The sequence below is a fragment of the Zea mays genome, chromosome 4, assembly GCF_902167145.1.
Source record: "Zea mays cultivar B73 chromosome 4, Zm-B73-REFERENCE-NAM-5.0, whole genome shotgun sequence".
In the NCBI taxonomy this organism is placed as follows: domain Eukaryota; kingdom Viridiplantae; phylum Streptophyta; class Magnoliopsida; order Poales; family Poaceae; genus Zea; species Zea mays.
This window is the reverse complement of record NC_050099.1, coordinates 237,340,568-237,353,457: the sequence shown is the minus strand read 5'-3', so window position 1 is coordinate 237,353,457 and position 12,890 is coordinate 237,340,568. Positions and strand designations below refer to the sequence as shown.

At 41.5% G+C, this 12,890-nt stretch overlaps 2 protein-coding genes across 4 annotated transcripts; one reads left to right on the top strand and one right to left on the bottom strand.

Annotated features, from left to right (window-relative positions):
- Positions 1 to 1,025: 1,025 nt before the first annotated feature.
- On the bottom strand, positions 1,026 to 4,806 carry LOC100275107 (uncharacterized). Of its 3 annotated transcripts, none has more exons than XM_008681597.4 (3): positions 3,996 to 4,806; positions 3,724 to 3,912; positions 1,026 to 1,421 (listed from the first exon to the last, which is right to left on the bottom strand). In XM_008681597.4, the coding sequence occupies exons 1-2, from the start codon at positions 4,214 to 4,216 to the stop codon at positions 3,759 to 3,761; spliced, it is 375 nt and encodes a 124-aa protein (XP_008679819.3). In that variant the 5' UTR covers positions 4,217 to 4,806; the 3' UTR covers positions 1,026 to 1,421; positions 3,724 to 3,758. The 3 variants fall into 3 exon arrangements, with proteins under 3 accessions (XP_008679819.3, XP_008679820.3, NP_001381678.1); XM_008681598.4 differs by having other exon boundaries at positions 3,747 to 3,912; NM_001394749.1 differs by having other exon boundaries at positions 1,091 to 1,421; positions 3,791 to 3,912; positions 3,996 to 4,189.
- Positions 4,353 to 12,122, top strand: LOC100216558 (uncharacterized). The gene is made up of 6 exons (NM_001142978.1): positions 4,353 to 4,755; positions 8,982 to 9,212; positions 9,379 to 9,525; positions 9,598 to 9,740; positions 9,872 to 9,986; positions 11,584 to 12,122. Exons 1-6 carry the CDS (start codon positions 4,414 to 4,416, stop codon positions 11,662 to 11,664), a joined length of 1,059 nt encoding a protein of 352 aa, NP_001136450.1. The 5' UTR covers positions 4,353 to 4,413; the 3' UTR covers positions 11,665 to 12,122.
- The last annotated feature ends 768 nt before the right edge of the window (positions 12,123 to 12,890 follow it).

The following is a 12,890-nucleotide window of genomic DNA, read 5'->3' as shown; positions in this document are numbered from 1 at the left end:
TCGTAGAACCAACACCGCAATATTTAAAATTCATAAAATATTCTAGTTCTAAAAATTTGCAAATAAGTTACAAAAACTAATAAACATTTTATATGAAGATAACTCAAGTCCTCGTATATTGAAACTTGGATACTTACACTAATTTCACATGTAACTCATACAAATAAGTGAAAGTGAAAGGAAAGAAATGTGGGCATCTTATAGATCTTATGATCCAAACATTTTTTATGGTTACATATGGACATACGTTGTATCTCCGTAAAATTTCACAATTTTTTGAGGCTATTTATGTATTATTAATTTCTTGTCATAGAAAATCATCAAAATACAATTAAATCATTAAAATATTGTTTAAACAAAAACATGATGTATTACAAAGTCATAAATCTCTTCAAGCTCTACAATTTTCATATAAACTTTATCTTCATCCGATTTCATATGTAAAAGTTATGATTTTATAACTATATTATGCAGAAAAAGAAAAAACGGGTACCTGAATTCCGGGTACCCGTATCCGACCCGGGATTTTCGGGTACTGACCGGGTATTAGTGATTCCGTATCCTACCCGTATCCGAGGCTCAATATCCGGGTAATACCCGTATCCGTCCCGACAAACAAAATACCTGTATCCGAAATTACGTCCCGTTTTGATACCCGTATCCGATACCCGTTCCGGGTACCCGTCCCGTTTTCATCCCTAGTGGTGACCAACTAGATGGCTGGGCGCTGGCTAAAAAGTTTCCGGGTGCAGTGCCTGTTGTAGTTTACGACTTGATGGGAGTGCGCAAGGCCCCCATCAGACCATCCAAGCTAATTTCATGTCCTCATCTACACATGCTTGCATTGCATGCCATGCCTTCGTGGTGCTACGCCGTCACACTCGCTTGTGTTTATCTATGTTGGCAAGCATCTCCAGTAAAAATATCTAGCAAATGTAGAACTCTAGACATAATCATTGACAGTTGTTTTCATTTTCCAAAACGGCAGCTGAAGATGGCGTAAGTTTGAATGTCCCAACATCAACTTCAATTCAATCTTCGCTATATTTCAAGAGAAAAAAACACTTTAAACGTAATGAAACAACATTTGCAACAAAATGTCACATTTTGCCGGGATGCTACCCAGAAATTTGATCCCAGCTTTGAACTGATGCCCATATCTCCACATATATAAATGGAGACAGGCGTACATGAACATGACTATGCTCTTTAAAACCTTGACCACACATAGAATTCAAAAGAAAAGCCGTTACCAGGAATGTATTATGGTAAGCGCATAGCAAAAAGTGCCACTAAATAAACAACGTAACCATTGAACAAGAATGATTATTATGATGACCAAGTCTTACAACTATCTGCTGCTGATGTTGCTGCCATCTGGAGCAGTTCCTTTCATTATCGAGGGACACTGAGACCTGTCTCTGCATGATATTAGCAGTGGGATTATGAGAAACATGAGTTTTAGGTTGAAGTGCAGCAAAATCATCTAATACATCCATGCACACACACAAGGTGGGAATCAGTGCTACAATAAATCATAAACAGAAGCAATGAAGTCGATAACATAAGTGAAGCTACTATACAGAACAAGTCCATATAACAGTACAAGTTCAGAAACCAAGAACCAAACGTTCTTGTCAGTTGTCACTGTAACTATTTTGCCCAGAGAGTGTGGCCCTCTAGAACATATTGTATAATAAAGAAACGAGATCGTGTGAACTTCAGTTCAGAGCATTTTGGCACATCGCATTAATATTGGGGATTACGCACAATGATAGTACCAGAGCAGAATCTAACATGAATGTTGAGTGACATATTTATAATGGTGCAGAGGCACAAATTACAGAAGAGCATTGTTCTTTCATAAAATATAAAGACAAGAAAAAGCAAAATTTGAGACGTATGTTGAAAATCAGACCAAAAGAAATGGGGTGAATAAAAGGACCTTTTACAGTACAGGATTCATTTTGATACATAGATCAGTTAGATCTAAAAGAAAAGGTGAAATGGGCATAGCACAAGTAAATGTGACAGTTGATATGTGTAACAAAGGACAGAGATATATACTGCACGCATGTAGAACTTAGGCGACCACCAAATTGACTTGACAAATTGGCAGGAAATATCATGCAGACACAACTGGTTAACATTATGCCAGCAACGTAATTGTCCATGTTGTATATACCTGTACTTATTGGTTTCCTCTATTTGGTGTTTTATTATGAGTCAACTATCACTTTGGTCCTTAAATGAGCTAAAATGACCATGAAGCAATTCTTGGTTACGAAAATCCGTTGGGTGACATGTTTTGCCATTAATACAACTGAGTGATGACTCCCCTCCAGAATAAAAGACCCACACCCACCCACTCACGTCCTGACTGCTGGTGAGGCAAGAATCTTGTTTTTGGCAGGATATGCTTAACACACCTGACCTTGGGACCAATGTGTGAGAAATTTGAACCCTGTGCTAGAAGCTCACACTGCAGAGGAATATAAAGGATAAGGCGGACCCTGTGCTAGAGGCGCACACATGAGTGGGGTCTAGAGATGCGATAAACCAAGGCAAGATGAGCCCCCCACCAGAATCAACTTACATTGTGAAAACGGGGATGAGAAAAGGAGATGAGCCCAAAAAGTCTCAACTGTTGAGAATAAGGCAGACTTAGTGGTAGAGGCTCACACATGAGTGGGTGGTCTAGAGAAGGGATAAATCGAGGCAAGTCGATCAAGGGACGTGGTGCACCAATTGAGAGAAGTGTTGCGAAGGTCCAGACAAGATTGTTCCAAGTAGGACGACGTTCTGACTTTTGTTGTTGCTGAGACAAGGAATGTGGCGCTATACCACGTTCCCCGTGACACCAATCCAGATAAAAGTTTATCAAGCTTGTTCCCATATCTTGAAAATTAATATTGAACTATATTCAAAAAGTAAGAACAAACCGAGAACAACATCAGGTATTGTGTGAAGACTTTAAGCCCACGGCCGTTAATATTTCTTCTCAACTTTTTCTATAACTAACATATTAAGCCAAATGCAGTGCATGTGCGGCTGTGCCTCCAAAGGATATGACATTTGCTATAGTCCAAGGTCCTCGTTCCATTCCAACCATTTTTGGCATAAGGTTCTGATTTATGCATTAAAGATCAGTGTCAAACTGTTAAATTGAGTCTGTAGACACACTTCTTTGGCAATTCATACTTTCATAGCTATTTTATCCTGAATACATGAAGAACTGTAGACCCATTTCTGTCAACACATTTGTATTTTCCATGTGTGACACTAATCATTTCTATTCAGCCTACAACATATTTCTGTCAGTTAGAAACTTTCCTAAAGATTTTGAACACAAAAAAACTGGTGTATGTTGCCCCCAAAAGAACTGTTATTAATTTTTTTGACAATGTATAGTCACATATACAGCAGTACAACATTTTTCTGCAAAGAAGGTGATATAGCATCAAGACACACATATGTAAACGTTATACTGAGACAAACAAATGCTAAAATTTGCATTACAGCACCACACTCAAACTCATTTGTGATCATATGAAATTTGCTCTTGAGGGCATGCAAACATATTAACCCCACGCATGTCCCACGCCCACGATGACAAGCCAAAAGGATTCAAGTGAAACGGATCCCACCAAAATCATCCTAAACCAAGACAGTCAACACATGGACGATAATAGACAAGCAAGCAACCGGGAAGCCACAACTCACTGTAGCGTTGCAAAGATTAGTACACTGTATCAGACTCAGACTCCCGGGTAGGAACTGCAGAGCGTACCCTGCGACACGGCCCGGTCCACCTCCGCCCCCAGCCGCGACGTCAGCCGGGCCGCCGAGACGGCGCTGTGCAGCGGTTGCAGAGACCGCGCCAGAGCCATGCGCCGCCCCATGGCCGAAGCCCTGCCACGTGAAACCCCAGTTAAACAACGCCTAATCGGGAAACATCCTCATAGGCCGTGAACAAAAATGGAAGGACCCCTCACCTAGGGACAGGAGCGAGGGTGCGGGGAAGGGAAGCGGAGGGGCTTCGGCTGGCAGTGGACCGGAGGAAGGCGGCGGCGGCCGGGCGAGTGAAGGAGCGGAAGCGCGACGCCATGGCTTGCCGGCGACAGGGTTGGGACGAGCACGCGGCGGAGGCCGGAGGGGCGGTGAGGCCGTGCGGGTTTTTAGGGTTTTGAACCTTGCCATTTGGGAAAAAAGACATAGATGGGCCTTAATGGTAGTATTGCCAGCCCATTTAATTGGCCCACATACTATTCATGTCCAGCCTACTAAAATTGCCTTTCTTCTTTCCCCAGGTGAAACAAATTGCGCATTTTCTTCTCCTGCGGTCCTTCCTTCGCTTCCCCGTTCTTCCAGAATCCTGTCGAGACCTGAATCCACCCTCACCCAGCGGTCCCCATGGCCTCCGGCGAAGGTGTAGTTGATCAGCTGTACGAGGCGGCTGGCGGCGAGGCAGTGGCCAAGATAGAGGGGGAGGCCAAGGTGGAGGCGGAGGCCAAGATGGAGACGGAGGAGCCGGTGCTGTACCTCGACCTGACGAGCTACCAGCTGCACGATCTAAGCGAGGTGGAGATCCCACCCACGCTGGAGGAGGTCGACCTCACCGCCAACCGCCTCTCTTCTGTTGATCCTCGCATCGGCCAACTCCCCCATCTCCGCAAGCTCTCATTCCGCCAGAACCTCCTCGACGATGACGCCGTCGCGCCGCTCACGTCCTGGGAGGCTATTGCCGGGTTGAAGGTGATTACTAACTCGGAATCTGTAGTGGCGAGTCGTTGTTGTATTGCTCTGATCCTGATGTGGTGATGTCCAATTTTGGCTATTAGATGCTTGTGTTAATTATTTCAGCAGTTTTTTATTATAAATAATCTTATGATGACTACCAACCTGTGTTATCAGGAACACATTTTACGTAATACTTGGTAGCATGGTCAATAACTATTTGTCTATTACTACCTCAGTTGTCGAATATTTATTGCCCGCTAGCTCATTTTTGAACTAGAACGCAATAAATAAAAAAGAACGGAAGGAGTAATGGAGTATCACTTCTTCCTTCCTGTAAATGGGTGAAAACTAAATGCATGTAGTTTGCTTTTTTACTAGAAAGCCTAACGACATTTATCAGTGGAAAACGAGAGGGTTTGTTTATGATCATCTTGTGGTGAAACACAGAAATTTCATGAGACTTGAGTGCTCTTGTAATCTTGTTTCCTTCACTGAGGTATCAAGTCCAGTAATTCGTATTATTAGGCAATAGATTGTGATATGCAGCAACTTGGCTCAGTTACTGTAAGAACAAACAGTTGTAATATTGTTTATGTATAACATATTGACATTACATTTATTCATACAACACAACTAAACCTACTGAGGAGGTTAAATTTTGGTCTAACACACTTCACAAAAAAATGACAGCTGTGTAGGCAACTATCTGGGGTATTTCTTGTGATTATTTGTTGAACCTCATAATAGCTGAGGCATTGTAACAGTCCTGATACTTTCACAACATTCCCCAAATACCTAATTCATTTACTTCTAGAAGTTTTTGTGGAGAGATGGATCAAGTGAGTCCTCACTTTGAAGTTTGAACTAAGGGATTTTCAATATCAGACAGAGTTGAGGAACCACTTTTTCCTTCAGTGAGCTGGAGGCCACTGTAGTACTGATTATATTTTGTATAGCCTTTTGTTACCATCTTCTTTTATATTTTAGACCAAAGGCATAAGCCCTACTTTTGCAGAAAACATAGAGAGTGGCTGCTGGGAAAACCAGCCTACGATCTAGCACATCCAACTTTAGCTACCCATTCAAACGATCAACCACAAACACTAAACTCTCCTTTCTTAAATTGCACTCCTTCGTAGTCAAACAAAACACCCTAACACCCAAAAGGAAACCAGCCACAAACAGTGCTCCCTAGGAAAGAGAAATTATGATTCAGGCCTCCTTGTTCCAAACACCCAACTAGCACAGCAAAGCACCAAAAGACTGATCTTGAACTTCCTAATTAGTCCATCAGAGAGGATATCCACATCTTCACAGCACCCCTGTCTTCAGCATCTTGACAGGCCTTCCTTGAGCTTCTCCAGAATTCCTTCCATGATTGTCAGCTGCACCTCCTTCAGCAGGTTCTTCCAGTGCTGAAACAAACCGAAGATTTTATAACTAATTTCTTTCAGGCTCTTAATAATATGATTTGAGAAACTAAATCATTTTGAGTTCTCCACAATGCCCAAGAGTTGGCTGCCATGATCATCACCATGCTCCAATTATTACTACAACACGGGGTTGTGAATTTACTCTTAAAATCCCCTCTACCGGGATTGAGTCCCACCCTAGGCTATCTCTAATCTAACACCAAGAAAAAGTGGCCAGGGGCATCTAAGAAGAAGGTAATAGGTAACCAATGGTCCGCTTCTTTCTGCATAAGACGCAATCTTTAGCCTCTTCACAATCTCTTTTTGCAGTGGTCTGTACTCGGTGTTGAGCTACCATCCAATTAAATTTTAATCTTCAATGGAAACTTGGTTTCCCAAATGTTCTTCATTCTCATGTCAACTATCCCTGGAAAAATTATCATCTTATAACTGATTTAGTAGTCAAATTACCAGACTTCTCAAGCATCCACACAGTTGTATTTGTCCCAATGATTGCACGTCGCCTGGTTGCCTTGTCGATCCCTGGGACCGACCAGCCGACTAATCGCGATTAGGCGACGACCAGGGCGACTAGTCGACCCCTAGTCGGTTCCTGGTCGTCCTAGACCTTTTAGACTAGTAGTTATACTTATATAGGTATATACATATATAAATATACCTATATACATTATACAAATTAGAACAAACAGCTAGCATAAACAAAATAGCAGTTTGCAAACACAGATATAGGTACAAGTCACTACTCATCACTGGCTTAGGATTACAACAACCATCCACTAGTTTGGCACTGGCAGAACTATAGAGAAGGGGGAGCAGGAGGAACCTTGAGATGACAAGCTCATCTCATCAATGGTGTTGGAGTAGCCGCTGGTATCTGGACTGGAGCAGGTGAGCAGCCAAGCAGGCAGAGGGGCGCAACCAGTATTCGGACTGGCAGGCGAGCAGCCAAGCAGCCAGAGGGCGCAACCGATATCTAGACTAGGCCAGGCGAGCAGCCAAGCAGACAGAGGGGCGCAGACGCCGTTGAATGGAGCAAGACTGCAGGGGGCGTAGGTGAGCAGCCGCCGGTGCTGGAGATCTGGGGCGTAGCTGCCGGTGCTGGAGTTCTGCACTTCTAGGGCAGCTGTCGGTGCTGGAGATCTGGGGCGCAACCACTGGTGCTGGACGTCGGGCAAAAGAGAGGAGGCACAAACTAGACTAGGTTTTGGCGGCTACGTATTGGCAGAGGAGAGGAGAGGAGAGGCCAGGCTAAAAGATCCTATAGATGGACTGAAAATAGCCCAATACTAAAACCCTAGTCGTGGTGACCAGGAATTATTAATCGGGCGATTATTCACCCTAATCGATGACTAGTCGGAAGATAGTCAGACGACTAGGACGACCAGACAGGCTAATCGAGTCGTCCAGCTAGTCGAGTACAAACAGGCGACCAGCCCGACTAATTGCGATTAGTCGGACAACTTGAAATCATTGATTTGTCCTCAGTCAAACTAGAAAAACTCAGCCAGGGAGGGAATGATCGCCCTCCGAGTATAATACTAAGAAGAGACTGAAACATTGGTCTCGGCCGAGAAAATCTCCGAACCCTGCCCCCCTCCCCTCTCAGTAACGGGTCGTCGTCAATCGTCCACTCTGTAACGGCCCAATCGGAGGGTGGCGCACATGACATCGTAACCCGAGAGCGGATGAGGCATAGTGAGGGGATTTTTTTAACCAAGCCGAAAAATTCGCTCTTGAGGGAAATCGAACCCGGGTCTTGGAGGTGCTAGTGTGCTACTCGGAAGCCTTAACCACTAGGCTAGAGGCCCTTTCACGTCCTCAATCAAACTAACACCCTCTAACATAGTCATCATCTATTCCCATTCTTCCACCTCCTTATCCCCAAATTTCATCTTGGAGACAAATTCCACTCTCTTTGTGCTAAATATGCAAGTGACTTACCCCGATCCAGGGAAATCCTGTACAGGTTTGTACATAGAATCATTAGAGACCTTCCCTCAATCCACACATCTTCCCAAAATCTTGTCTGTTGCCCACACTGAACTATCATTCTTTTGCCTCTCTCAGTTTAACTGCATGAAGACCCTGCCAGAATTCAGATCCACCTATGTTGTGTGATTGACTAAAACTCTTGCCCTGATGAAGATACTTGACTCTGAGTAGCATCATACCATAGCCACATAAAACGGGTTTGATGCCTTCGACCCTCAACTCAGATTCGTTGACCTTGACCCAGATTCGTGGGTTCATTTTTGACTCGAAGTGTAAAAACCTCTTCTATGTAGCGTACCACGTTCCACGACACTGTACCTTGACCCTATTGACTCGGAAACATTGTGACTATGCCTCATGCACATATTTTCATCTCCACTTTCTAGCCTGAAAATCCATTTGCATAAAAGAGCTGTGTTCATGGCCCTAGTGTCAATGAAGCCTAAAGCCCAAATTTTTTTTGGGTTTAGCCAGAGCCTCCCACTTAACCATGTGATACTTCTTTTTTGTTGCCCACACCATCCCAAAAGAACATTCCACTATCTGAATCAACCTCTCATTTAACCAGTAGAAACCTATTGTACATATAGGAACGCTTGACAGGCTGGTGTTAATCAAAATAGAGCTGCCCCGTAGAATAAATGCTCACACTTTTAAGATTTTATGCATGAACATCTTCGCATCTGATCCAGTATTAGTGATGCTTGACCTTTTCACTTGTTCTGGCAAATTAATTTGATTTACCTTAGAAAGAAAGATGCTTTACTTAAGATTCTTTTAACAATGCTATTTATCTGTCTCCCTTTCATATTTCAGGAGTTCGTCATTAGAGATAACAAACTTACAAGGATTCCTGATGCTGGCATATTCAAGGATCTTCTGGTGTTCGATGTATCTTTCAATGAGATATCTTCTTTGACTGGTCTGTCCAAGGTTTCCATCAAATTGAAGGAACTTTATGTTTCAAAAAATGAAGTTGCAAAGATGGAAGAGCTTGAACATTTCCATGCGCTGGAAATTCTTGAACTTGGTAGCAACAGATTACGGGTAAGAATTTCAACGTAAATTGCATATGACTCCTGGTGAATGCATGTTGTCTGGAAAGTTCTCTGGCCAGTGAATAGAGCAATATGTAATGCTTCATGTTGTATGTAATTTGTTTATATCTAGATCCTGTTATTTCCTACAGCCTTACGTGTTTGTCTTGTTTCAGGTAATGGAAAATCTTGAAACCTTGACAAATCTACAAGAACTGTGGTTGGGAAGAAATCGAATTCGAGCTGTCAACTTGTGTGGTTTGAAGCTAATTAAGAAAATAAGTTTGCAAAGCAACAGACTGACTTCAATGCATGGGTTTCAGGTACTCTATCATAACTTCCATGTTCGCCTGTTGTAGTTGCTGCATGTTAAATTTATCTGTTCTGCAATTTAGGAATGTGCTGCATTAGAGGAGTTATACCTCAGCCATAATGGAATCCAAAAGATGGAAGGCCTCTCTACTTTGCATAACCTCCGCATTTTGGATGTTTCAGCTAACAAGCTAACGACTATAGAAAATATCGAAACCTTAACCAGGTAAATGATACATCTGTCTGATAGCTTTTTCTTCTCAGAATAACAAAATTAGTAGAAACAGCTATTCTTATAAGCAGCTGGAGAAAATGGTTATTTCTGGCTCTTCTTAATCATGTGAATTTGCTATATAGGCTGGAGGACCTGTGGTTGAATGACAACCAAATACCATCTCTAGAGGGTATAGAGACAGCTTTGGCTGGTTCGCGGGAGAAGTTGACGACAATCTATCTCGAACGAAATCCCTGTGTAAGTATTTCATAACTTATATATATAATCTTTGATGTTTCTATATAGATCGGAAAAGGAGCCAACAGCCAAGATTCACACGCGCTCAACATATTCACAGTTTATTATGGTTATTGGTTAAGCTTTTGTTATTCATTGTTGTGTGCCCTGTTGCTAGAGTACACTTCTTGTTGTAAAAAATATTGCTAGTTTGCTGTTACAGGTCCCTATTGTTGATGTTAATATTCGATAGTATCTCTATGTTTTTTCCAAAGTTGAATTTTTTTTGTGTATTGTAAAAAGTAACAATATTGACTAGCAAAATCTAAAAACTCGACCGGGGAGGGAAAGACCCTGGTATTATATTAAGAAGAGACCGAAACATGGTCCTGGCCGAGAAACCTCCCGAACCTTGGTCCCCCATCACTAACGGGCCGATCAACTGCCCACTCTGCAACGGCCTAGCCGGAGGGTGGCACGCAGGATTCTGTTCCCTGAGAGCGGACGGAGCACAACGAGGGGTTTTTTTAACCAAGCCTGAAATTCGCCCCCGAGGAGGATCGAAGCCAGGACCTGGAGGACTAGCGAAATCTTGAGAAGTGTCTTCCGATACTCAGTGGTGCTGTGAATTCCAAAGTGAAAAAAAAACTAACTATGAGTTACTACCTTTTGTTTTTGGCTATCTTGAGTGAGCTACACATCTTTTTTTGACTGTGATAGCTAGTACAAACTCTTTACTGAATCAGTTTGAAAAAAGAAACTCTGCACGGAACCAGTTTGGGAAAAAACTCAAGGTTTTTTATAAACCAGGGACCTTAATGACCGTTGCTTCCATTGATTGCGTGTAGATTTGGATCCTTGTACTCTTGCAATACCTTTCCTATGTTAGAGCATCTCCAACAGGACTCCTAAATGGAGTTGTATTTTGAAATATAGGACTCAAACACCAAAAAAACCGCTTCGACAGGGGTCCTATTTCACAAAAGAAAAATCAAATAATTATATGACTCAGAGCATCTCCTACGGAGTTGTATTTTGAAATATAAGACTCTAACACCAACAACCTGCTCCAACAGGAGTCTTATTTCATAAAAATTCATCAAATAATTTTGGGACTCCTATTTTGTACACTATTTCTAACCTTTTATTTCCTAAATAACATGATATAGGACTCAACTGTTAGAGTTGCGAATGTTTTTTTACCCTAAACACTTCAAATCAGGTCTTATTTTAACTTTTAGGACTCAAACGTAAGACTTCTTGGAGATGCTCTTACTTCAGATATTGATCCATCGTTAGTTTTGCATGGATCAGGTGCTACTCATTGTACCATTTATTTGATGTGTGATACAATTTGGAAATGAAATTTTTATTGCAGTTTAGTGAATGAAATAGAAAATAAACTTAAAGGCATTAGTGAGAAGGAAGTCACATGCACTATGGTTTTCTTGAAAATGTCTAGTACCAGAGAAATTGATGCCTCATCTGGTAATGCTGGATTGTTGATACAATATTTTGTGTTCCAGGGTAGTAGCATGATTTTGAACTATACTCTGTAGGACCCCTTCGGAATTTTAATCTGATGAACTTACCCTCCCCCTCCCCCCTCTTGTTGCAGGCAAAAACTCCAGATTACTCGTCGACGTTGAGGAAAATATTTCCAAATCTCGAACAAATTGATTCAGATATCATAGCATGATAACTAGCTAATCCTTGCCCAGATACTAAGGCAAAGAAGGCTTTGGGGTTCCCCGGAGAAGTCATTAACAGCAATCAACTTGTGAGGCGAACAATAGACAGTAATTTGATCCTTAAAGTCTTCATTGCCAACTCTGCTCGTGTTGTGGAAGACATTGGTTCGGAGTTTGTAGCCTTGAGCCGTTACGGGCTTAATATAGTGATTGGTAACCAAATAATTAGAGGTGTACGAGGATTGTCACAGGATCCATATCCGTGTTACTAGTTTTAAGATGTTTCATTTCAGTTCTCTAGATTAGTGTTGATTTTTTTTTCTCTCCAAATGAGGCTAGGAACAGCCAGCAGTTCATTTCTGTAAGTTGAATGCAGACATCTCTGTGTTGCATATCAACTTGCAAGGATGTGTCAGCCTGTTGAGAACCCGAAATTATCTTTTATTTGAATTTTATTTATTACTCCACTGTATCTCTGTGCATGAACCTCGTAGTACGGAACTACTACACAGACAGCCAATTGTCTCTGGGGACCGTCAAAGGTGTATTTTTTTGCCCGTTAACTTAGAGCAAGTTTAATAATTACAGGTTTTATGCTATTGCCATGTTATATATAGTCAACTAACTAGAAATCTACTCATATAATAATCCTCATATTTAATACTTGTTCTATATCTGTCTGACGAAATGCCTTGAGTGAGCTACTTTTAACTAGCTACCAGTGAGAGCAGCCGTTTTCTTTTTTTTCTCCATTTTTCTTTCTTCCTCGTGACCAAAAAGCTGAAGTGTCATCTTTTAGTCTGTCTATATCACTTTATTATACTTGCTTTTATAGGTAAACATCTGTCTCGCCTAGTGCCGTCAAATGTATAGGATTTTGAGGTTTTATATGCGCTCTATATATAAACTTTTTCTAAACATCATTTGTTGTTCTCTTATGATATATTGTTAGGCATATACAACCTAAAGACCTTCGTATGTTTTCTAAATAAGAGAGACATATAAAAAAGTTGTATGATATAACTCTGAGCTCTTATATCATAAACGTAGTTAAGAGACAATAAGTATAGAAAGTCGTGTAGAGACAAGCTCTTTACGAAGAATCCGTCTCTTGATTTTTTTTTTTACTTAACCTCAAGAGACACCCCAATTAATAGGATTGTACATACACTTGTGTTACAGTATATTAATTTTTTATATTTATTTAACTCTAAAAATAAAATTATTAATCGGC

Coding starts and splice junctions, on each gene's coding strand:
- LOC100275107 (XM_008681597.4), bottom strand. CDS start 4,216: ATGTCTTTTTTCCCAAATGGCAAGGTTCAAAACCCTAAAAACCCGCAC. Junction 3,913..3,995: donor ACCCTCGCTCCTGTCCCTAG/GTGAGGGGTCCT, acceptor TTCACGTGGCAG/GGCTTCGGCCATGGGGCGGC.
- LOC100216558 (NM_001142978.1), top strand. CDS start 4,414: ATGGCCTCCGGCGAAGGTGTAGTTGATCAGCTGTACGAGGCGGCTGGC. Junction 4,756..8,981: donor AGGCTATTGCCGGGTTGAAG/GTGATTACTAAC, acceptor TTCATATTTCAG/GAGTTCGTCATTAGAGATAA. Junction 9,987..11,583: donor ATCTCGAACGAAATCCCTGT/GTAAGTATTTCA, acceptor CTCTTGTTGCAG/GCAAAAACTCCAGATTACTC.